Genomic DNA, 26,370 nt, shown 5'->3' with positions numbered 1-26,370 from the left:
CTGAATGGTTAAAAGGAAGTCATTTAGCACTCCACTTATGAAAGGCTGCTAATAACTCTTCCTTAAAGGAGAAAAGCCTAGCTTTTTCCTAAATGAGCTAGTTCTATTTACTCTAATCTGCAAGCAGGCACATTCAGTATCTGACTTGCTTTATTTTTGTGGCATCATGCCATGCACATAATGGTCAATAAACATTTCTCAAATAAACAAATAACTAAATAATATTTGGGGATTCCCCCAAGGTCAACAGACGTTTTGTGCATAGTATTAAGAGCATGGGTCTTGGATTGAAAAAAAAAAAAAAAAAAGAAAAAAGACAACTCAGTTACCGATACTACCAGTACCAGCTGTATAACCTTCAGCAAATTACTTAATGTCTCCAAATCGCAGTAACTTCACCTATCTTATCAGCTTGTTGCGAGACACTAACACAGTTAGATAAATTCTGGCATATAGTAGGAATTATGTGTTCCATCATTCACACAATTAAAAAAAGGCCAAGACTGTCACCATATAATCCTCTCCTAATTCAGATTGTGATAACTTTATCAGGTGCTATACTCAAGGATTTTCTTTATTCTTCTACAACCAAATTCCTCAAACACACAATCTGAACAGTAGCAATGAAAGGGAGTTTAAGGTGGGGGTGAGGGAGAAGGGAGTAATATGGTTTTTTAGTAACACAGTAATTTACATTTTCAAAAATCTTCAGTGTTTCACTATCTTAAATGAATATTTATTCTGTTGTTCCCTCTCATTTCTTTCCTCCTGTTAAAAAAACGACTTTTATTAACTCCAATCTCATGTGGATTTGGGTTTACTCAGGCTACGATTTGGTAAAACATCTGTCTCCAAAGAAAAACAAGTAACATTCTTTTCAAATTCCCTAGAAGACCGCGTAGGACAAGTATATGAAGCATTTATAAAATTCACTCCAGTCCCAACTGCTACTTTCCACTGTGAATTAATTTTCATACTATTATTGTCCAAGTTTGTTCTGACACTTGATTTCTCTCTGTAAATGTTACTAGAATTAACTTAAGCTAGGAAAAACAAAGGACAGTTTTACCTACAAGCAGATGTCATTAACTATACAGATTTTTTTTCCACTTAAAAACTTGCCGCAAAACCACTTATTTTCTTTAAACAAGAATCTTCCATTTTAAGTTCTTAAACCTATATTTTAAATTACTATAAGGATAGAATGTTTGCTTGAAGAAAAAAAATAGAGAGATGTCAAGTTCCCAAATAATTTGTTTTCTTCATATCATGGTATTAGTGAACCTTGTAAATTATTAATACAGTACACAAAAAGCTACAATGGATCAAGGAAAAAGATGACATTTATAGAATGGTGTCATCAGTGGAAAATAGGCCTTTCCAGAAACAACACAAATTCTTTCTCCTAACTTAGTCTGTTAGGAAAATCACCAAAAGCCCTTCAACTGTCTACTCAATAAACAATCAGTAAATAATTGTTTACCTCCCAGTATGTAAAGCATTCTGCTAAAAAAGTAGTAGTCTCTCTGTTGAAAGGACATTTTTTCCAGTTTCAAAAGTTTCTCTACTGACAGCATACTGTGATATATTTGGGCCATGCTCTCAAGGAACTCTTTTTCAGTCTAAAAAAATTAGACAAATATAAACGGAAGGACCTTGAAATTTTCAGAACTCTAATTCCTTGTTTCAAACATTCCTAGGACACAATAAAGACCAAAGACAAGCAGCAAAATGTTTCAGAGATGTAATCTGAAGGTCTGATCTCTCTGAACCAGCCCCTTAGCATCTTCGTCTTCATGAAGCTATGCAGTTTCCTCTGTTGTTTCTTAAGCAATACCTCATTAAGAGATTTTTTTTCCTAATTAAAATCTCCCTGAAGGAAATGGGTATACTCCCATACTACTACTGACAGTATAAACTGACACATCTTTCTGCAAGGCATTTTAGCAATATACCTCAAAACTATTCAAAATGTTCTTTTGGCTTTCAGAAACAGCTGGAACCAGAAGTTTAGATAATGTTTCCAGAGCTATGTCTGTCTTTTCATTTTTTGACTATCCTTGCCTCAGCTTGTGTTCAATACTCAGAGACTCTCTAAACACAGTAAGGAAAACACACACTGGCAGCCTCAACTTAATCACAGTATCTTACCTTAGTCATCCTAGTGGGAAAAGATAGGCGTGCCAGTTTGTTCCAAAAGAAAACACCCAAGCTCTAATTGGCCTAGCTTAAAGTAGAGGGTAGGGTAACTAGGACTGAAACTTTCCCTGGAACCATAGGGAAAAGAAGGCATGGTTCCCAAAGGAAGGGATGCCAGGAAGAAAATTCACATACGTCCATATAAACATACATATCCTTGACCCAGCAGTTCCATTTCTATGATGAAACTGTGGCACTATTATTGTGTACCAGACACTGTTTTACTTTACATGAAATAACTCATTTAATCTTCACAACATCTCTATGAGGTAGATACTACTATTTACTATTATCCAATTTTATGAATGCAGAAACTGAGACAGAAAAATTAAGTAACTTGTCTAAAGCCAGAACTACTAGGAGGCAAAACCAAGAATCAAGCTCAGACTATGTGGCTCCATCTCACACTTTATCTATTTTTGTAGAAACAGGGTCCCACTCTGTCACCTAGGCTAGAGTACAGTAGTGCAATCATAGCTCACTGGAACCTCAAATTCCTGTTTGGAAATGATCCTCCCACCTCAGCCTCCCAACTTGCTGGGATTACAGGAGTGAGCCACCGCATCTAGCTCATCCCACACTTCTAACTTTTCTACTACTAAACTTTACTGCCTCTCTATTGATCCTGAGAAATTAAAAATCAATGCAAAAATCTGGCTAGAACAATTCATCACAGCACTATTTATAACAGCAAAAATTTGGAAATAACAAAATTATCTAATAAGAGATTAATTGATAAATTTAAATTATATATTAAAATGATAAAAACATTTTGTAGTTAATAAAAATTAACATTATGTTTTATATATACAAAGTTGTCCCTAGAATAACTCAAGGGTTAGGTGCACCAACCCCTGTGCAGTCGAAAATCTACATATAACTTTTGACTCCCCAAAAAATTTTACTACTAATAGCCTACTCTTGACCAGAAGCCTTACAGATAACATAAATGGTAGATTAATACATATTGTTAATGTTAATATGTATTATATAATGTATTCTACAATCAAGCAGACTAGAGAAAAAAATGTTATTAATAAAATCGTAAGAAAACACATTTACTATTAAGCGGAAGTAGATCATCACAAAGGTCTTCATCCTTATTGTCTTCATGTTGAGCAGGCTGAGGAGGAGGAAGAGGAAGGGTTATTCTTGCTGCCTCAAGGGTAGCAGAGGCAGAAAAAAATGTGTATAAGTGGACCCATGCAGTTCAAATCCATGTTGTTGAAGGGTATAACATGCAGTTAAGTTTTAAAAACACAGCTTATATAAATGGATAGATGCTATAAACATGTTTTTAAGAAATAAAATTAGGACGGGCGCAGTGGCTCACGCCTGTAATCCCAGCACTTTGGGAGGCCGACGTAGGCGGATCATGAGGTCAGGAGATTGAGACCATTGTGGCTAACACAGTGAAACCCCGTCTCTACTAAAAAACGGAAAAAAGTTAGCCAAGCATGGTGGCGGGTGCCTGTAGTCCCAGCTACTCGGGAGGCTGAGGCAGGAGAACGGCGTGAACCCGGGAGGCGGAGCTTGCAGTGAGCCAAGATTGTGCCATTGCACTCCAGCCTGGGCGACAGAGCAAGACTCTGTCTCAAAAAAAAAAAAAAGTAAAATTAATTATACATATATATGTATATGGATGCACACAAAAATCTCTGGAAATACATATGTTAAAATGTCAGCGGTATGCCACTTCTTACCCACTGGAGTGGTTATGATCAAAAAGACAGAATAACAAGGGAGTAGCAATTACAAAATCAAGGACAGCAATCTTGATTCTTTAGGAGAATGACAAGTAGTTCACTGTAACTAAGACTTACTTATTTGCTAGTTACCAGCTACTCACACAATTTCCTTAGGTCTTGCAACAATTTCTTCAATAACTTCAAACCTCATGAGCCACAAGTATAAACAACCCTGGGCAAACACGGTGATTTCACCATACCATTTCTTTAAAATTATTCATTAAAAATAAAAAATACCAGGCCAGGCACACTGGCTCACGCCTGTAATCCCAGCACTACCAAAGTGCGAACTCATAAGTTCAAGACCAGCCAGGGAAACATGGCAAAACCCCGTCTCTACTAAAAATACAAAAATTAGCCAGGCATGGTGGCATGTGCCTGTAGTCCCAGCTACTTGGAAGGCTGAGATTGGCTTGATCCTGGGAGGCAGAGGCTGCAGTGGGCTGTGATGATACCACTGTACTCCAGCCTGGGCAACAGAGCCAGACCTTGTCTTAAAATAATAATAATAATAATAGGCCGGGCGCGGTGGCTCCCGCCTGTAATCCCAGCACTTTGGGAGGCCGAGGTGGACGGATCACCTGAGGTCAAGAGTTCGAGAGAGCCTGGCCAACATGGTAAAACCTCAACTCTACTAATAATACAAAAATTAGCCAGGCATGGTGGCGCATGCCTGTAATCCTAGCTACCATGGAGGCTGAGGCAGGACAATTACTTGAACCTGGGAGACAGAGGTTGCAGTGAGCCAAGATCGCGCCACTGCACTCCAGCCTGGGCGACAGAGTGAGAACTCCGTCTCCAAAAAATAAATAAATAAATAAATAAATCCCTGGAGTGAGCCTTTATGTAACATGTAAATAGAAGACCATTTTTAGTTTTTGAATTATTTGATAACTAATTATTCTGTTTAATTATTAGTAGAAAGAACAGACCCATTATACAAAAGGGAGTCAAATGAAAGGGATAGGACAAGCTTTCAGAAATCATTACTTCAACTTAATTGCACAAGTTAAATCAGTCCAGGATCTAGATGTTTTTGAACTCAAACTACTGTTTTTTAAAAAATTGCTTCAACATTCATGCTTACTAAGTAATAAAAATGGTATCATTATTTGTTCAGATCAAAATCAAACAGAAAAGACTACAATGAATCAATTAAAAATAAATATGAGCACATAGTTCTCTCTAGAGAACTTATTTTTCTTTTAAAAGAAACAGAAAATATAAAGCTTATTTAGCTGTGCTTTGATTTGTATATGAATGTTATGACCACATTTCTAGGTAACATCAAAGTTTTGTCAATGCTAGGACCATGGGTGGCAAACAGGTACAAAAACAAAGATGTCCCTTCCCACACTGCTGTATGTGTGTATCTCTTCTTCTTGTGCTAAATTATAATGTAGCAGACCAGTCAGTGCTGTAGTTTAAGGCCTTGGATAAGAAATGGAGTATTTCCTGAAGCACAGTCCTGATATGAATCATACAGAAAAGAAACAGACATTTGGATGGAAAACTAGAACCAGGAAAACGGACCTCATTAGATAGATCTGACAGGAACAGGTTGTCTGTCTTGCCACCATCTAGGGCCTAGACCTAAGGAAACATGCTGAAAGGCAAGATGACCTTCATCATATGACGGCAGACCACAAACTAGGCAGGGTGGAATCCCTTTAGGAGACTACAGACTGAAACGGAGGAAACTATACCTTGCAAACCAGACTACTGACTTAAAGGTTATTCTCCGGTTTCATTATCTTTTTATTTTTAACCTTCAGAAAAATTTTATTTCACTGCTGCAGCTGTGCCTCAGCAAATAAAGGGATGAATGATTTGGCAGTGGGAGTTAGGCCAGAATGTTAAGAAAAAGTGGCACTCCATGAGATCACTGGAGAAATAGAAGAATTGGAGCTTTGAGTTCAAGCCAATCCTTCCCATACGGAGGCAGGCGCTCCTTCCGCTGTCAACCTTGGAGGACTAGGGTTTCATTTTATTAAGAGAATTTAAAAGTTTCTGTTCAGGTACCTAGAACTAAATTCATCATGACAAAATCTGAAGAGATATGTACTACATTCAAGAGTCAGCAGGTTTCTGTAGTGTTTAAAATTACAGGGTTTCATTTTATTAAGAGAATTAGAAAGTTTCAGCCGGAGTAGTGGCTCATGTCTATAATCCCATCACTTTGGGAGGCCGAGGCAGACGGATCACCTGAGGTCAGGGGTTCGAGACCAGCCTGGCCAACATAGTGAAACCCTGTCTCTACTAATAATACAAAAATGAGCTGGGAGTGGTGGTGGGCACCTGTAATCCCAGCTACTCAGGAGGCTGAGGCAGGAGAATCACTTGAACCTAGGAGGTGGAGGTTGCAGTGAGCCAAGATTGTGCCACTGCACTCCAGCCTGGGTGACAGAGCAAGACTCCATCTCAAAAAAAAAAAAAAAAAAAAAAAAAAAGAAAGACAGAAAGAATTAGAAAGTTTCTGTTCAAGTACCTAGAAACAAATTCATTGTGATAAGACCCGCAGAGATATGTACTACATTCAAGAGTCAGCAAGTTTCTGTAATGCTTAAAATTTTTAACAAGTATTACTACTGTAAGTAAAATAGTTTAGCATAGGCACGTCAATGGAAGCAATATGCAAATGAATATGCAGGAGCATGCACCAGAAATGTGCAGCAGAACCACCACCATCCTGGTTATGAATTATAAGTAAAAACTGGGTAGAAAAATAGATGAGCAGAGTTTCCAAATCATATGGACACATGAACTCAATAGCCAGGGAGAAAGGATCAGTTCAGAAACTAAGTCTATAAGGAGGTAAAGTCAAATGTGAGTAAAACAAAACACAGTTTGTAGAGAAAGGAGACCAAGAAAAGAGAGAGAAGAGAAAAAAAAGAGAGAACACCAGACAATCAATCTGAAAGCAAAGGCAATTAACCTGGTTCCTTTGAGAGCCAGAACTTTTCCCAAGGTGTTACCTCCATTTGTGCTTGTAACCATAAAAGCACAATATGGCTTTAAAAGTCTTTAGTGGCAAAACTCTAAATTCTAAGACCAAAGTATATTTGATTCTCTGTTGGAGCATCTTGATGGGTATGACACCCATCTCCGCATGACTTCCTACTTATACAAGACAAAACTAAAATATTTTAAGTTATTTGTAGGATGTACTGAATATTGTTTTACTATTCGTGTTCTTAGTTTCTACAGTAAAATACATGTATACCTTACAAAACTAAAATTGCTTTTTACTTACATGACTTGTCATTAACTTGTATTCTACGGTTTAACATTCTTTCATTAATTAAAAGAAAAAAAAAGTATCCCAATCCTCCTCATTTCCAAGGCTGCAATAGAATCTTAAAACAAAACAAAAAAACCAATACACTAGAAGGAGTAAAACAAAAACTGCTTCTTGGGGAACAATTCATTGTTTCAAAATAAATATTTTAACATAAAATTCTATAGGCTCTATCCATTTTTAATCATACATACCAGTGAGAGTCTACTAGGTGACTTCTTGAGTCAACATTTAAGAGTGAGGAAAAAAAGTGATGTTTCATTGCTGTCTCTAAATTTATGTGGTATTCATAACACTACAGATTACAACATGCTATACAGGTTTCAACATTTGAAAATTCTCTCGAGTTGTAATCATAGTTAAAAGCAAAGCATTAAATTCAAGAAGCTTGAAAAGAAGCAATGTCTTCTGAGAATGATCTTTTAACAGTGGTCAATTTGCATAGTTTTTTACTTTCTACAAAATACTTAACTGATAAGGGGAAAAATTATTTTCTACCATAATTAGGAATCTGGACTTAACCAGTTATGCCAAAAACAGCAACCATATTTGCAATAAAAAAATATTTTCAAAAGCATTTTCAATCTTCCTGACTACCAAAGTTTCCACTACCAAAAGTGAAAACACTTTTAAACCTACCTGTGTAACAAGTTTTAAATTTTCTTTTATTTATTTGTATCAATTTTCTCATGTGTGGCTGCCAAAATATCAAGAATTTCAACTCCAGAGAAGGACAGAAGAAACACAATGTAAAGTGGTTGGCCTAGTAAAATAGTTGGAAAAAAACCTGTTTTGGCTGCTCTAATATAATCTTCATTTATTACTTATTAGTTCTCTTCTTATGGTCCCAATATTCCAGACAAATTGAGAATCTACCCATTGTTTATCAATTCAGTGCCTTTGCCACTACTCATCTCCACCTCCCAGTCCCCACAATGTATTTATAGACAAAAGTTTTGATTTAAAGCCAGAAAACTGGGTTCAAGTTTCATTTAATCCCTTTTAATTCCATTCATGCTCAGTATGAACATGGGCAAATTATTTAACCTTTATGCACCTTCAAGGATAACTCAGCGTGACCATGAAGAGTCAATGCAATAATGTGAACACACTCAATTTTTTTAAATGAATGAAGATTCAATCTGATAGTCTCTGCTTGTAAAACAAGTGTATAGAGAAATAAATGTAGGCTGTGACACTAGATCCCAAGAAAGTATCTACTGGTTGTTATCAACATAATAATATGGAGAAAACAGGTGGCACTAGTAATTTAAAGTTAGAACAAAGAACACAACACAAATTTAAGCCTTTCTTAAAACTGTGTAAAGCAGGCTGGGCACAATGGCTCATGCCTGTAATATCAGCACTTTGGGAGGCCAAGGCAGGAGGATTCCTTGAGGCCAGGGGTTCAAGGCCAGCCTGGGGAACATAGGGAGACCCCATCTCTACAAAAAAATTTAAAAAGATAGTGCCACTGCACTCCTGCCTGGGCAACAGAGCGAGACCCTGTCTCAAAAAACAAACAAACAAAAAAAAAAACAAAGGCCTGTAATCCCAGCACTTTGGGAGGCCAAGGCGGGCAGATCGCTTGAGCCCAGGAATTTGAGACCAGCCTGGGCATCACAAAGACTCTGTCTCTAAACAAACAAACAAACAAAAAATCATGCAAAGCTATGTATCTGTCTTCCAAGGAATTCTGAATTTTCTACAGCATATTTTTCAATGAAGTATTTAGAGTGGATGCTGATTTAACTTGTAATGTGGGAATGATTTCTATTTCATATATTTGGCTTTTTGAATAATTTTGTTTGTTGCAAAATTGTTTTTAAAAAATTAAGCCTATTTAGCACTGTTCTATCCAGATAAATTTCCTAATATTTACAAACAACTACTATTATTATAATAACTGCATGAACCATTGTGTTTGTGGTGACTTGAATAGCGTTCTCTGAAAATTCATGTCCATCAGAATCTCATAATGTGACTTTATTTGGAAACAGGGTCTTTGCAGATATAGTTAAGGATCTTCTGATGAAAATTATCATGGATTTAGGGTAAGCCCTAAATCCAATATTAGCATCTTTATAAAAGAAAAGAAAGGGAGATTTGGACACAGTAACAGAGAAGGTGGCCACGTGATGACAGAGAAAGAGATCAGAGTTATGCTACCACAAATCAAGGAGCACCTGGGGCCACCAGATGCTGGAAGAGGGAAAGGATCCTTCCCTAAATCCTTCAGAGAGACTAACGCCCTCCTGTCACCTCAACTTCAGACTTCTAGTCTCCAGAATTGTGAGAGAATGGTGTTTGTTTTAAATCACAAGTTTGTAGTAATTTGTTATGGCAACCCCAAGAAACTAGCAGAGTGTTGGAGCTTAAATAAGCACTATTGTTTAAATATTTTAAAGTGAGAATTCTCTGTACTTCCCTGCAATAGTGTTAATTTTCCCAAAAGACCCAAACTTTTTTATCTTCTTAGTTAACAATCTTTTTGTTCCTATATTCTAGATCAATCTATACTGTTTGAAATTCATTTAAACTTAAGCAGTTATGTGAAATAGTTCCCTAGGCAAAATTAGTTTTTAATTTTTTTCAAGTAAACAATGAAACCTACAGACATAACTAAAAACTTATGAAAAATTTCATGATGAAGACATTGATAAGTATATGGAAAAATAAAATTATCAACTTATAAAAGTTACATTTGCCTTCACAATGTAAATTATGGTAATAATAATTTTAAATAAATAACTTTTACTCAATAAACAATTGCATAACCAACCCCCAAAATTTTGAGAGCTCAGCAATAATAGGATATTAAATCTTATAATATTTAATGATCTCAGTTCTGACCATAATAATGTTTTAAAATTAAGAAATACTGGCAAGGCGCAGAGGCTCATGTCTGTAATCCCGGCACTTTGGGAGGCCAAGGCGGGTGGATTACCTGAGGTCAGGAGTTTGAGACCAGTCCGCCAACATGGTGAAACCCTGTCTCTACTAAAAATACAAAAATATTAGCCGGGCACGGTGGCAGGCGCCTGTAATCCCAGCTACTTGGGAGGTTGAGGCAGGAGAATAGCTTGAATCGGGGAGGCAGAGGTTGCAGTGAGCCGAGACCAAGCCCCACTGCACTCCAGCCTGGGCAACAAGAACGAAACTCCATCTCAAAAAAAAAAAAAAAAAGAAATACAATTCCAGCAACACAATGATTTAATCAATGCCTTCACTTTCCTAACAGTTTTTAATAAAAATGATCTTTATCATATTGGGCATAACAACCTATAATATACAAATTAACCTACAATTAGGAAATAAAACTATTCAAAAAGTTATTTCAAGGCTGGGCGCAGTGGCTCTGGCACACTCTTGTAATCTCAGCACTTTGAGTGGCCAAGGTGAAAGAATGGCTGAGGCCATGAGTTTGAGGCTGCAGTGAGCTATGATCACACTTCTGCAGGCATTCCAGCCTGGCCAACAGAACAAGACCCGTCTCGTAAAAAAAAAAAAAAAAAAAAAAAAAATCCAGGCGTGGTGGCTCATGCCCGTAATCTCAGCACTTTGGGAGGCTGAAGTGGGTGGATCACCTGACGTCAGGAGTTTAAGACCAACCTGGCCAACATGGTGAAACCCCATCTCTACTAAAAATACAAAAACTTAGCCGGGCATGGTGGCAGGTACCTGTAATCCCAGCTACTCGGGAGACTGAGGCAGGAGAATTGCTTGAACCCGGGAGGCGGAGGTTGCAGTGAGCTGAGGTCGCACCACTGCACTCCAACCTGGGCGACAAGAGCGAGACTCCATCTCAAAAAAAAAAAAAAAAAGTTATTTCAAGAGGTTAGGTCTCTTGGAATTCATTATTTAGATACTAGTACCTAAAATTTAAAAGCTTACCCTGAAACTTCTTGGCACGTATCACCACTATCTTTTCCCAATACCTCCCTGTCTGTTAGTGCTAAGTTTACCTGTAGATTTCCAGTTCTATTATACGCCTATGTGACCTGTCACCTCCCACAGTGTCCTTACATCTGATCAGTGATATGTTTTTTTGTTTGTTTGTTTTTGAGACACAGTCTCCCTCTGTCACCCAGGCTGGGGTGCAATGGCGCAATCTCAGCTCACTGCAACCTCCACCTTCCAGGTTCAAGTGATTCTACTGCCTCAGCCTCCTGAGTAGCTGGAATTACAGGCAAGCACCACCACGCCTGGCTAATTTTGGTATTTTTAGTAGAGACAGGGGTTTCACCATGTTTGTCAGGCTGGTCTAGAACTCCTGACCTCATGATCTGCCCACCTCAGCCTCCCAAAGTGCTGGGATTACAGGCGTGAGCCACCACGCCCGGCCGATCAGCGATGTTTTAATGTACATCATTATAGAATACAGTTTTCAGTATCGTTTATCTGAAATGTTTGGCTCAGAATTGTTTCAGGATTCTTTTGGATTTTTAAATATTTGCATTATACTTACTGGTTGAATATCCCTAATTCAAAAATCCGAAATCCAAAATGCTCTAATGAGCATTTCCTTTGAGTGTCATGTCAGTGCTCAAGAAGTTTCAGATTTCAGAGTATTTCAGATTTTCAGATTAGGGATACTCAACCTGTATCTCCAAGATTAATGAAATGACAATTTTAGTTTCCAAAGTACATACTCTTTAGAAGGGATGACTGAGAGCTGGACTGATATATTTGTATCCCAAATACATGTGCTTGAGACCCCCACAACCTAAGGAACTTTATTCCTATACATACTATCCCCACTTTCTCCAGCCTCAATTGTTCTCATTCCATTGATTTCCACTCTTCTACCTTTAAAATGGTCACATCTACTCCATACATTTTTAAAAACTCTCACTGGATCTTATTAAGTCTGCAATTTAATTCAACGAACATGTTACTGAGAGCAATAATAAGCCAGGCAACTCTGGGATATAAAAAATAGTCTTTTTACCCTGAAGAATAAGCATTCAAAGTTTTCCAACCAGATACTCTTACCTCTCAAGATCAGATTACTGAAACAAATCATCTTAATATGCTGCCTCTACTTCTTATTCTTTATCCTACTAAAATTCTGCAATATGGTTTACAACACAACATTCCAGCTGAAACAATTAGGGGTAAAACTACCCTTGATACAGCATGGTGTACTGCAGTATGGGCATGAGAAAACTTCCATTACAAGATTTGCCACTCAATAGCTGTGTAACTACTCAGAAGTAACAACTGGGGATTGGGGGTGGGGAAGGCGGGCAGCCTTCACTGGTTTCTCCTTACCCAAAAATTGGACAGATATAGATTATGTGTACAGTTAACTTTTGGCCCTAAAGTTTTATGAAATGCAAAGCTTTTCATTAACTCCTTATCTCACTGATCACTATCTGCCACACCTGACACTAAGAAATATTCCTTCACTTTCTATGACTTTTCTGATCTCGCCGCCTTCTGTGTATCTGGATTTAGATTGCCCACATGAAGCAATAAACTCAGATTTATAATGGTTTAAACATGTAAGATTATAGCCTTTCATGTCAAAATAAATAAATAATTTAAAAATTCGTATTAAAATAATAAAATAAATCCAGAGGGTAGCTATCCAGGTCTGCTATGACAATCCCACTATAAGTCATTAGGGACTCAGGTTCTTTCTAGCTTTTTGCTCTGATATACCTAGGATTTGGGCCTTACCTACTTGGCCCAAGATGGCTGCTGGGGCTGCAGCCTTCATATCAGAATGCCAGTCTTAGGAAAAAGAAAAGCTAGGAAGGCATACCCTCATCCTTTAAGAACACTTAAAGGATACTGCATTCATCATTTCCACTTACATCCAACTGACCAGAACTTATTCACATGTTTATAGCTGTCAGAAACTTGAAAACAGTCTGTCTTATGCATGTCCACATGATTATTCAAAACCATCAAGGAGAAGAATCGCCATGGAGGAGAACCAAATGTCTCTTCCAAACTCTCCAAACCCTTCTGTGGTTCCTTTTCTTTTACATTCTCTTAACCAACAGTGTTCCCCAAAGCTTGGTTCTTGGTACTCTATTCTTCTGTCTCTATGCCAACTTCTTGGGAACACCTACACAGTTTCATAACTCTATATACTCTAATGACTCTCAAGTCTTTGTACCCAGTCCCTACCTGTACCGTCTTCTGAAGTCTCCACTTGGATTGCTACAAAATAAACACCATTCTATGTCAAGCCCACAAACACAAATGAGTAACTTTAAAAGAAAAACATTCTCAATCTTCCAATTTAAGTCATAACATCACAAGTACCCCCAGACCTCCAGGTCTGCAATTTTGAAGTTGCCTCTGACTCCTCTTTCTATTTGCAGCAAGCCATGAGTTGCAGGTCATATTGAACTTCTAAAAAGAAATGAAACAAACTAGACTACATGAGGTTTATACAGCATATGACTTGGGGCATGCATTCATCAAAATGACTATGGCCCCCACAACTCTAGTATAATGTTCAAAAGTTATCCTAATTATTAAATCCATAAGCCTGTTTTTAGTCCTTATTCTACATGACATTTTCAGCGCGTTTGACATTTGTTACTTCCTCCTCCTCAAAATTCTCTATACCCAGGGTTTCCATGATACCATATCATGCTATCTTGGTTCTTTTGCAATACCTCTGACTACTCCTATTTAGTTTCCAGGCTGCCACTGCTTTATCAACCTTTTGAATATTGATTTTTCTCTGAGTACAATTCTGAGGCCACTCTTTTTTTCACTCTTGCAGATTTCCTACGCAATCTCACATTTTTCTTCATATTTGACAATCAGCTGGCTACTGACAATTGCCAAGTTAAATCCCTATCTTCACTTTTCTCCTTACCTCCTGACTCACATGTCTAAACACTTAAATGACATCTCTACCTTGATTATAGACCATCACCTTTCACGCAGCATTTCCTTCCCTCATCCAAATTCATTTCTTCTCCTGAATTCCCTATTTGTATCCATAGCATCATGACACGTTACCTCTCATCCACTCTTTCTACTTTACCCCTCACATTCATTCATTACTAAGTTTTACTAATCTGAACTTTCAAATTTCTCTAGCATCCATACCTTCCTTGCCATTTCCACCATAAAAACGCTTGAGCTTTCTCTGGTCTTTCTCCCTTCAGTTCATTGCCATTTGAGTCACATTTCTATGTTGTTTCTTGCTTTTTAAGAGCTACTATTTTTCAACAGACCCCACCATCTATAGAGTCAAGGCTAAATTCTACAGCCTGATGTACAGAGCTTTTCACAATTGTCAACCCACTCAAGCATCAAAGCCTACCTCAGTTTCCATCTACTTTCACTTCTCTCCATTCCTGTAACAAGACATTCACATACACACATTTTTCCTCTATGCCTATAATCTCCTCTATGCTCTTTTTCACATAGCCAATGTTTATGCATACCATACAAATTGGTTTAAACATCACCTCTCATAAGAAGTCTTCTCTTTTTCCCTCAGTAAAAGTGGGTCCATCCTCTTGAAATAAGCAATTTATATTACTTATTTCAAGACCTTGTCCACTAATGACTAGGTTAGGGATAGAGTTTTAATCTTTACTCATTTGTATCTAGCCTAGCACTTAGCACAATGCCTGGAAAGCAATAAATAACTGTCAAATCAGTGAATCCCAAATGGTTCTTGACAGGTGGCAACAAACAGCAACTAGAAAATACCAACTACTCCAGGGGAGAAAACTCAGGCTATGTATTACAATGGTTTAACAATAATCAATTATCAATTTTTACAATGTCTCAAAATGTGGTATTTCAGGTGTTATACACAAATTTACATTCTAGCTTGTCTCACTTACAGTGCTTAAATAAAACTGATTAAATGCCTAAGAAACATGTCAAATGTTCTCTAACATACTTAAGCAGATTGATATGAAAAAAATACAAGAACTTCAAATAATTAACATAATTGACTCCAGATGAAATACCACCAAGACACATGAATTATAAATGTATTAATGGACAGCAGAAATAAAAAAAAAGTAAAGGCATATAAAATTAACCCAGGTAGTCATTATCAATTTTTCTGAACAAATCTCAGTAAAAGAAAGTAAAAACAATAAGAAAAATATAGTTGGCTAAATAACTTCACATATTAGAAGCTAATGATATTTCTTAATTATTCTGCCATAGTACACAGGCAAAGTCAGAAAAATAAAGTCTTAATTTCAAATTATCAAAATCAAACTATCATAAAAATCAATGGTTTTCAAGCTATGTTCTCCTCAGCATAACAGCACTATAAGAACACAAAACTGGAAACAAGGTCCAATAGTAAAGTGACTAAGTTAAAACGAAACACTCAAATGATATAATAATACAGCCACTGGACATTATGTTTTTCTAAAACTTTATAAAATAACTTTTCCTTATGTCATTAATAGTTTTTAAAAAGATAGTAAGGGTATCTTTCTATCTTCCTTATAGCTTTTTTAATTAAACTTTTAATTTTGAGATAGTTGCAGATTTATACACAATTTTAAGAATTAATACAGAAACCATACACCCTTTACCCAGTTCCCTCCACTGGTGACATCTTGCAAAATTAAATTACAAAATCACCACCAGGATATCATACAATCCACCAATCTCATTCACATTTCCTCAGTTTTACCTATACTCATCTGTGGTTGTATGTGTGTATTTAGTTCTATGCAATTTTATCACACGTGAAGATATATGTATCCACCACCCAGTCAAAATATAAAACAATTTTATCACCACAAAAATTCCCCCAATTACCCTTTTATAACCACATCCACCTCCCACCCTCCTTTTTTATAGCTTTTTTTCCCCATATTTTCAACAACTGTGTGTTCATTCCATGTATCTTCATTAACAACCTATGATGTACCAGGCACCCTTCTTTCTATATAATTCAAATAGCATGCATTCACTTTTTTTTCCAGTTTGTAAAAGAAATTTTTCAAAAGACAAGGGGTTTTTGCTTTCGTTTTTGAGACGGGATCTTTTTCCATTACCCAGGCTGGAGTTTGTTCCGTTACCCAGGCTGGAGTACAATGGCAAAAACACAGCTCACTACAGCCTTGACCTCCTGGGCTCAAGTAATGCTCCCACCTCAACCTCCCAAGCAGCTGGGACTACAGGCATGCATCACCACACCTGGCTAATTCATTTTTATGTTTTTTTAATTTTTAGTAGAGACGAGGTCTCACTATGTTGCCTAGACTGGTCTCAAATTCCTGGGCACAAGTGATAACCCACCTCAGCCTCCCAATTACAGGTGTGAGCCAACTGCACCCAGCTGACAAGAGTTTGTTTGTTTTTTTTAATCCAATTATAAAATATAAATATTTAAAAATTCAACTGCAAGTATTGTTAATTGAAAAGACACTTTAGGAACAAAAATAAAGAGTGTATCATTTGGCCAGTGAGGTGACTCATGGCTGTAATCCCAGTGCTTTGGGAAGTTCAGGCAAAAGGACTGCTTGAGGCCAGGAGTTCAACATCAGCCTGGGTAACATGGTGAAACCCCATCTCTACAAAAAATACAAAAATTAGCCAGGCATGGTGGCGTACACCTGTAGTCCCAGCTACTCGGCAGGCTGAGGTGGGAAGATGAATTGAGCCTGGGAGATCAAGGCTTCAGTAAACTGTGATTGTGCCACTGCCCTCCTGCCTGGTCAACAGAGTGAGATGAAAGGAAAGGAAAAAGAGAAGGGAAGGCAAGGCAAGGAAGAGAGGGGAGAGGGGAGGAAAAAGGGAGGGAGGGACAAACTTATATCTAGAATTAGAAAAAAAAAAATCTCAATAATACTGAGGCAGGAGAATAGGGCCTGGTGGCAGGGAACCTAAGGACTTCCTAGAACTAAATCAAACAGAAAAACCCCAACTTTCTACATCCAAGTAAATAATTGTGTAACTTCACTTCAGCTATGTCAGGAAACATCCTCTTTATTTGCACAGGGTGTACACCAAGTAAATAACTTTGTAACTTCACTTCATCCTCTTCATTTACATAAGGCGTACGTTGCATAACCAATGGGAAACCTCTAGAGGGTATTTAAACCCCAGAAAATTCTGTAATCAGCACTCTCAAGCTGCTTGCTCAAGCCCATTCCCACCCTGTGGAGTGTACTTTCGTTTCAATAAATCTGTGCTTTTCTGTCATTGCTTTGTTTGTGCATTTTGTCCAATTCTTTTTTCAAAACACCAAGAACCTGGACACCCTCCACCAGTAACAGTAAGAAGTCAAACAACCCAATAAAAAAGAGCACAAATTTGATCATACACGTTACAAAAAAATACAGAAATGGCAACAAGCACCTGAAAAGGTGTTCAGCATCATTAGTCACCAGGAAAACGCAAATTAAAACCACAAATGAGGTATGTTAAGAGAGTAGATATTTTTTTTGGAGAAAAAAGCCTGTTGCCCAGGCTGGTGTCAAACTCCTGGACTCAAGCAATCCACCCACCTCAGCCTCCCAAAGTGCTGGGATTACAGGCGTGAGCTACCACGCCCAGCCAAAAGAGATTTTAAATTTCTACACACACACAAACACACACACACACACACACACACACACGGTAACTATGTGAAGTGATGGATATGTTAATTACTTTGACTATGGCAATCATTTCACAATGTATACAGAAAACATCACACTGTCCACCACAAATATATATGATTTTTATTTGTAAATTATACCTCAATAAAGCTAGGGGAAGTTTTTGTTTTTTGGTTTTTTTTTTGAGACAGTCTTACTCTGTCGCCAGGCTGTAGTGCAGTGGCGCGATCTCGGCTCACTGCAATCTCTGCCTCCTGAGTTCAAGCCATTCTCCTGCCTCAGCATCCTGAGTAGCTGGGATTACAGGTGCACACCACCACACCCAGCTAATTTTTGTATTTTTAGTAGAGACGTGGTTTCACCACGTTGGCCAGGATGGTCTCGTTCTCCTGACCTCGTGATCCACCCACCTCGGCCTCCCAAAGTGCTGAGATTGCAAGTGTGAGCCACGGCACCCAGCCTGTTTTTGTTTTTTGTTTGTTTTTTTAGTGAAAGCAAGTTTATTAGCGAAGTTAACAAAAAAATGGCTACTCCACAGGCAGAGCAACCAAAAATATTTTTAAGTAATAAATTAAATTTAAAAAGAATAACTGAAACTCTCATACATTGCTAGTGAAAATGTAAAATGGCACAGCCAATTAGGAAAGTTTGTCAGTCTCACACAAATAAGACACTTATGACCTAGCAATTCTTCTCCTATGTATTTACCCAAGAGAAATAAAAACATGAACATGAAAACATTCAAAGATCTGTATGCAAATGTTCAGAACAATTATGTTCACCATAGCCCAAAACTAGAAATTCAAGTGTCCTTCAACTGGTGAATGGATAAATCGTATCATACTCAGCAATAAAAAGGAACAACTGCCAATAAATACAACATAGATAAATCTCAACTGTATGATCCTAAGTGAAAAAAGTCAGACACAAAAAACTGTATACTATTTATATGACATTCTAGAAAAGACAAAAACATACAGACAGAAAACAGATCAGTGACTGCCAGATGCTAGAAAGGGAACTGACTACAAAGAGGCATGAGAGAACGTTTTAGAAGCATGAAAATGTTCTCTATCTATCTATCTATCTGTCCATCTATCTATCTATCTACCTATTTTTAGAAACAGAGTCTCAATCTGTCACTCAGGCTGGAATACAGTGGAGTAATCATGACTCACTGCAGCTTCGAACTCCTAGGTTCAAGCAATCCTCCCATCTTAGCATCCCAAATAGCTGGAACTACAGACATGTGCCACCACACCAGGCTATTTTTTTTTTCAAAGATGGGGCTCACCATGTGGCACAGGCTGGTCTCAAACTCCTGGCCTAAAGCAATCCTCCAGCCTCAGCCTCCCAAAGCATTGCCATTATAGATGTGAGCCACAGCGGCCAGCCCTATATTTATATCTTGATTGCAGTAGTGGCTACACTAATGTATATATTTGTCAAAACTCATTGAAATGTTCACTTAAAAGAGTAAATTTTATTGCATGTAATTTATACTTTATTAGATATTGTTATGGGATCTTTAGGGTGTCACTTTTCTGGCCAGAAACCTGTGGCCGGTGGCACCTCTGCCTGAGTTTTGCTCAGACCCGCTAGGCTCGTTCCCACCCACTCGGCCTGGTAGGCTACACTCAGCTCACGCTACCAGCCTGGATCCCCTGCCTCCAAGAAAGACTGGAGTCAGGCGTGGAGCGGTGAGGGGTGTGTAAGCGAGCGTACAGTCTGGCCACTGCGCAGTTAGACATGTCAGCTGCTGCCACAGGGTGGGCAGCTCCAGGTGCTGGCATAAGCGCCAGCTCTCTACAAGGCTGTGGCTGGACCAGGTGCACCACAAACAGCTTCCCTGGCCGGCACCGGGGAATGTAGTGGCACTCAGAAGCTTGAAGATGCCAGGAACCACAGGGCCCCAAAGATGGAGTCACAGCCCTAGCTTGGGGAGCTCCCAGGTCTGGGCTCCCGGAAGGGCCACAGCTCCTCTCTCCCTTCCTTCACCTGCAACATGGTGAGCAAGGGGCATGTTTCAGCTCTGCTTGTGTTACAGCTCTTTTTCCCTCACCATTCAAGGGTCCCAAGTTCTTGTCCTGTGACCACAAAGAATGAGGTCTGCAGACAACAAATGGAGGGTGAGCAAGACAAAGAGGAACTTTATTGAGCAATAGAACAGCTCAAAGACCCACAGTGGACAGCTCTTCTCTGTAGCAAGGGTATCCTGATGAGTGTTCAGCTCCTAGCAGAGAGGGTAGCTCCTTTATGCAGGCAGGTCACCCCAGCAAGTATTTTCTCAGCAGTGAGAGTGGCTCCTCTCTGCAGCTGGTCATCCCAACAGGTGTTCAGCTATCAGCAGAGAGGGCAGCTCCTGGTTGTCCTGCTGTCTGCAGCTCTCAACAGAGAGGTCCTAGACTAGAGTGGGTGGCTCCTCTCTGCAGGCAGATTGTCCCATCATCTCTTCATCAGCAGAGAGGAGGCTCTAGAGCAGGAAGCTCCTCTCTTTAGACAGGTTGTCCCATCATCTCTGCAGCTATCAGCAGAGAGGGTAACTTCTCTCTGTAACTGGTTGTCCCGTCATCTCTCCATCCTCTGCTCTGCTCTGGGCTGAGCCTGCAACTTTTATGGGCCTCAGAGGGGACAAAGTGCACACCAATTGTCCATAGGTGGGCCCAGAAAAGGTACCACAAGTCCTTGCTCTAGTCCATAGGACTGGCAGCCAGGCCCCCAGTCTTCAAGCCCTCCCCGGCCTGAAGGTGGGGCCTCACCAGAGACCTGCCCCCTTCCGCCCAGGAGCCCGTCTGCTTCCTGCCGCTATCCATGACGCCCAGGCTGCTCGCGTCAAGGGGTACCTGCAGGCCAGCACCAAACCACCCTCAAACCCCTCCCACGGTGCTTGTCAGGGCCCAAAGTCCAGAGGGGGCTAAGGAGGCAGGGGCCCAGTGTGTCAGTGCTGACCTAAGTGTGTACACACCCGGCTGGGCTGTGACAGCACCCTGGCTTGGCCCCAACCCCGCTCCGAGATTGGAGCAGGTGCCTCCAAGCCTACAAGGGCAGGAGGAATGCCTTCCCTGGCCCCTAAGAGTGCAAAGAGGCCTGGGTCCACAGCCCCAACTTGGGCAGCTGCAGCTGTGTGGGGTGGGGGGGCCCCCTGCTCGTGGCCCCCTAGAACACAGGGAGAACTGGGTCCACAGCTCTGACTTGGGTGGCTGCAGCACACTCAGGAGGGCGGGGCTGCTGCCTGCTTCCAGCTTTTGCCAGGTCCGTGGAGTGTGCAGCCCCAGCCATGCCCCCTCGTAGCCTGGAGCACGGGCTCCAGGTCCTCGCTGGGCCCAGGCCAGTATCTAGGGCAGAGGCAACATCTCTACAAGCTCCCCCTCACCCAGCTTGTGGCCCTGCCTAGGGGGGTGCCTCCAGGAGCAGACTGTGGGCCCTGGGCCCAGCCCTTGGGAGTGTTAGGCCTGGCAATCACCCTGATGCAGGGTGGACCCCAGGGATGCGGCCCTAGGCGGCCCTGCTCAGAGCCTCCCGCTGAGGCACAGGAACCCAGTGCCCTCGGCAGGGTGGGTGTGGTGACCACGCTGCTGGCTGGGTCCCTGAAGCAGGCACTGCTCCCACTTCCGGCCCCAGACCCCCAAATCGCACCTCCAGCTCCGCCTCCTACTCACATCCTCCCCGCAGCATTGGTGGGCAAGAGTGGTGACATGGGGCCAGGGTCAGGAGCTGGGGAGGCTCCAGGCCTGAGGGCAGGTCCTGCCCAGAGGCACAAGGGCGGGGGCGGTACAGTCGGCTGCCTCAGGGACGCAGGGTACAGGGGACCCACCAGCATCATTGCTGCTCCCATAGCCGCTCCTGACACCACCGCCCGCACCTCTTCGCTGCCATCAACATGACTAAAGAAGAATTATCCCGTTAAAAAGTTATACATTTCACTATTGACATTCTACAATTTATACAAGCTTCTGGACTGTATTACTTAAATAATTAATCTTCCTTCTCCTTCCTTGTTCCTGCTGTGAGAAGAGCAGTTGTCATGGTACCCCTGGGGTGGAGGTGGATCCCTGGGGTGGAGCTTGTCACATTGTCATAGACCAAGAGAGGTAAGGAGGGAGTCTGTGTGGGAGGGGAAGAGCCAAACATTTTGCTTCAGAGCCCAAGCATTAAGGCAGGAGGGGGAAACTGGCAAAGGGCACTGGGGTACAACAGAGTGAAAAGGATATCTTCCAATGGAAGCAACTCACTGTGGGGTGTCAGAGTCTGAGTGGGGTACGAAGTGTGTCCACCAACAGTGGGGAGACCAACATGAGGAGTCATAACCAGAGTGCTGGGGAGGGTGTCCCTGTATTGAAGCATGCTGGTATGGACTCTTAGATCCGGACTGGGGTAGGGGGATGGAAGAGATGGAATGAAGAATCCAAGTCCCAGCAGGGAGAGGAGTAGACGGTAGTGAAGACGGGAGACTGAACAATAAGTAAATACATTAAGAATAACAGAAGCCAGATTTCTCACTGTCAGAGAAGAACGTTACAATATGAAAAAGGAGAACACTAGAAATAGATCCTGGACTATTTGACTGAAATTGGAGGTATCAGTATGAATTCATAGTTTTCAATATACAGAGATAATAAATAAATATAGATATAAATGCATATGTATGTTTATGCATACATACCTATACTTACCAGCCCTGACCGTTAACAGGACCTGTAAGGAGTAACAGCCCAACAGCAATAAACACACTAGCCTTGAGATCTTAGCTTCCAAATGTCATTCTCCACTAAAAGGAACCAGGGATCCCTAAATGGCTGATTCCAGAACCAAGGCATGGAAAGTACAAGATGAGCCAGGAACAGGTTCTTGTGCCAAAAAGTACAAAGTTGTTCTCAAAGTGATGGGGATGTACCATAAGAACACAGAAGCCAGCCTGAAAACTCTCACTGGCCAAATAAAAAACAATTTGAACATCAAAATAAATAATGCTATAGTCTGAATGTGTATGTCCCCTCCCAAAATTCATATGTTAAAATCCTAACACCCAAAATGATGGTATTATGAGGTGAGGCCTTTAGGAAGTGATCAGGTCATGGTGGTGGAGTCCTTGTGAATGGGATTAGTTCCCTTTTTAAAGAAACCCCAGAGAGCTCATTTGACCCTTAAGCCATATGAGGTTAAAGTGAGAACATGGCTATGAGGAAGCATGTCCTCACCAGACACTGAATCTGTCAGAGTCTTCATCTTGGATTTCTCTGCCTCCAGACTGTGAAAAATAAATTTCTATTGTTTATAAGCCACCCAGTTTGAAGTATTTTTGTTATAACAGCCCGAATGGACTAAGGCAAATAGTAACAATATAATCCGCGAACTCCCCTTTCTGGTCTCACTTCGGCTGGATGTGCTTAGACTCTCCTATTTCCCACTCAAATGCCAGTGCTTAGGGCAGGTGGGCTAGTGACTTTTTCCGAATGGACTAAGGCAAATAGTAACAGAATATAATCCACTAAATACACACACAGACTCCATGTAGATGTCAATAAATGATTAAGAGTTTAGTGAGGAACAAGATATTTACATAGTTTCAAAGTACATGGCAAAAACAATTAAGTATTAACTTTATAGTGGAGAAGCCTGGCAGATATTACTTATATCAAGTAATCAAAGTAAAAATAACCAACAATGAAACAAAGTGAAATTGTGCACCACCTGACAGGATGCAGTGAGCATCACTTCTGTGATATCCTTCCCAACTGCATATTGCATGCATCTAATCATGAAGGAACAGACAATCCCAAATTGAGGGGGCAGCCTACAAAGTGACTGACCTGTGATTGTTAAATATGTCAAGGTCATGAAAGTCAGGAGAAGATAAAGGAAATGTTCCACATTGAGGGAGACAAAAGAGACATAACATGAATGCAACACATATTGCTAAACTGGATCCTTTTGCCAGTAAAGAGATTAACAGCACAATCAACAAAACTTGAACCAGTCTGAGAACTAGATAGAGTACTGTATCACTATTCATTTCCTGTTTTGGTTATTGTACTGTGATCATGTAGGAGAACATTCTTGTTTGCAGAAAATGCACATTAAAGTATTCTGGGATGACAGGGCATCAGGTCAACAGCTTCCTCTCAAATTGTCGGGGGGCAGGTAGAATTTTTTGTACCATTCTTGCAACTTTTTTGCAAGACTGTTATTGTTTCAACATTGTTGGCCGGGCGTGGTGGCTCAAGCCTGTAATCCCAGCACTTTGGGAGGCCGAGGCCGGTGGATCACGAGGTCAGGAGTTCAAGACCAGCCTGGCCAGGATGGTGAAATCCCGTCTCTACTACAAATACAAAAATTAGCGGGCGTGTTGGCGGGCGCCTGTAAATCCCAGCTACTCCGGAGGCTGAGGCAGAGAATTGCTTCAACCCGGGAGGCAGAGGTTGCAGTGAGCCAAGATCGCACCACTGTACTCCAGCCTGGGCAACAGAGCAAAACTGTCTCAAAAAAAAAAAAAAAAAATTGTTTAAAAGTGGGGGGTGGGGGGCGGAACAATGTCACTAAAAACTAAAGGTTAAAAAACTGATTTCCCACACTTAATCTTAATAGAAAAGAAACATCAGACTATGCAAAATTACTAGGAAATAAAATTTTGGATCCAGAAGTTTAAAAATTTAATCTTTCTCTTTAACAATTGACCTCCATCAGGTCATGACTGGTGAAAGAGAAAAGAACATGAAAGGTTCCCACTAAAGGAGAGGAAGTTCTTAGGAGAGGAATAATGAAAGAGACAGTGGACCAAGAGTGGGTAGAACAATGGTATTCTGAGCTACCAATGGCTGTAACCATCAGAAAAACACAATCTCAGCAACTCTGAAAAATGAAGGGGCTGTAGAGCTGATATCTAAAATTCCTTGCAAATGTGGGACTAGAATTGCCCTAAAACAGAAGTGGTTCCCCAGCTCAATTTGTTATTACATTATGCTTAGCTACATAGTAATACAAAAGAATACAAATACAGAAATAAACGTGCATGAACCCTGAATTCTCTTAAGTTGTGTAAGTCCGTCAATTAAAGTGTAAAATACAATGCATTTGCCCAGTTGTTCCTTACGAAGAAAATGCTGTGACAAATAAAAAGAACAATGAAAACACATTAAAGTGAAACAAGATCACCTTCAGCGGTCAGCTGGCTGTCCTTAGTTAAAAGACAAGTCATGTCACTGTGAAGTGACCGTCACATTTGTCCTAAAAGAACAGGAAGCATTTCCTAGAAAGGTGTAAAAGTGCAAAGAATCCTTTCCCCTTCCCTGGTACCACGCGTTCCTTGGGGAGGTCACTAGGCCCCCAACAGCACAGGGGTGAGTTAGCACTGGACTCTCAGCACTTCCTTTCGAGGAGGACAACCCCCTGCGTCACTGGTTACTCACTCAGGATGCAGGGCAGAAGTTTATCCCCGAGGAACTTAGCACAGTTGGCTCCCGCCCTCCCAGCCTTGCGGTCCTGGGCCCAATCCCAGGGCTCTGCCCCGGGTACCCTGCAGCCTCCAGCGGGAGGGTCGCGAGACCCCAACTCGCCTCCGGCCGGCCCAGCGGGTGCACCCAGGGGCTAGGCAGACGCGGCGTCTTCCCTCCCCCTACCGTCGTGCCGGCCCCCAAGCCCACCGCCAGGCTCAGCCCAGCCGAGAAGGCCGGACGCCGACCGCCCGCTCCTCCGAGACTCGGCCTGGCCCTCCCCGACGCCCGGCCCCGACGCCCGGCCCCGCGGAGCCCACTGGACAGCGGCCGGGGGGCGGGGAGGCCCGGGGGCGGCGCCGCCCCACACCCTTACCTGGCTTCTCGTGGTCATAGCCTACCACGATGAAGTAGTCAGCCAGCCGGGCCATGGCCGCCGCCGCCGCGCTCGGGAAGCGGGTCCCCGTCGCCGCCCTCGCCGCCGCCGCCCACCCGGCCCGGGAGGGCTCAGCATTTTCCCTGCAGCGGCAGTAGCAGCAGCGGCAGCGCTTCAGCCATGTTTGACAACCGAGGCGCGCTCTGCGCTTGCGCGGCGCCTAGTGCCCGCTCCTCCCCCGCCCCCACCCGCGCTGGCTCGGCTGCCCCAAGCCCGGGCGGCGAGCCCACCCCCACCCTCCGCGGGCCCCGCGGACTGCTGCGCTGGGGGAGTGGGCGGTCAGGCGTGTTCCCGCCACGCGCCGCCACCGCGGCCCCGGAGGTGGTTCACTTTGAGGCCTGGATGCTGCTTCACGGCCCCCTCCCCCTCCCTATTTTTCCTAAAGCAGGGGGTCCTTCCTTCCGCCTTCTCTATTCTGCTTGGATTTGGAAGAAGGGACGTGGAGAGTTGAGGGGTCACTTGGAAAGCTGGCTGCTTCCTCTGCTCCCCACCACCACCAAAGATGAAATTCTCCCGCCCTCGGTTGGAAGCAAGGAATTTGCATCGACAGGGCTTTTTCCTGAACGTTTCCTGTTTATGCTGTGTAGATGGGAATTTTAGAAACATGCCACCGAGCCGACGGGGGAGGGAGAGGCTTTTGCGCAATCCTCCAAGGAGCCTCGGGTTTCAATGCCGGGTGGGCCGGGGGCGGTCGGCCTGG

The 26,370-nt window shown here is 41.6% G+C and overlaps 1 protein-coding gene across 7 annotated transcripts in view; it reads right to left on the bottom strand.

Moving 5' to 3' along the window:
* Window positions 1-26,370, bottom strand: part of SBF2 (SET binding factor 2) — a 544,916-nt gene that overhangs the window by 510,484 nt on the left and 8,062 nt on the right. For 3 of the 7 annotated variants that reach the window (XM_063671920.1, XM_063671921.1, XM_063671923.1), the window contains exon 1: window positions 25,611-25,811. The exons of 2 other annotated variants lie outside the window; for them this stretch is intronic. In XM_063671920.1, coding sequence (XP_063527990.1) covers window positions 25,611-25,665 — 55 coding nt within the window. In that variant the 5' untranslated portion in view covers window positions 25,666-25,811. Of the gene's footprint in view, window positions 1-25,610; window positions 25,816-26,370 lie in introns of those variants that run through there. 2 more of the 7 variants (XM_054439274.2, XM_054439275.2) reach the window with 1 other exon arrangement.

This window comes from Pongo pygmaeus, chromosome 9 (genome assembly GCF_028885625.2).
Source record: "Pongo pygmaeus isolate AG05252 chromosome 9, NHGRI_mPonPyg2-v2.0_pri, whole genome shotgun sequence".
Lineage (NCBI taxonomy): Eukaryota > Metazoa > Chordata > Mammalia > Primates > Hominidae > Pongo > Pongo pygmaeus.
This window is presented reverse-complemented; position numbering and strand designations above follow the sequence as displayed.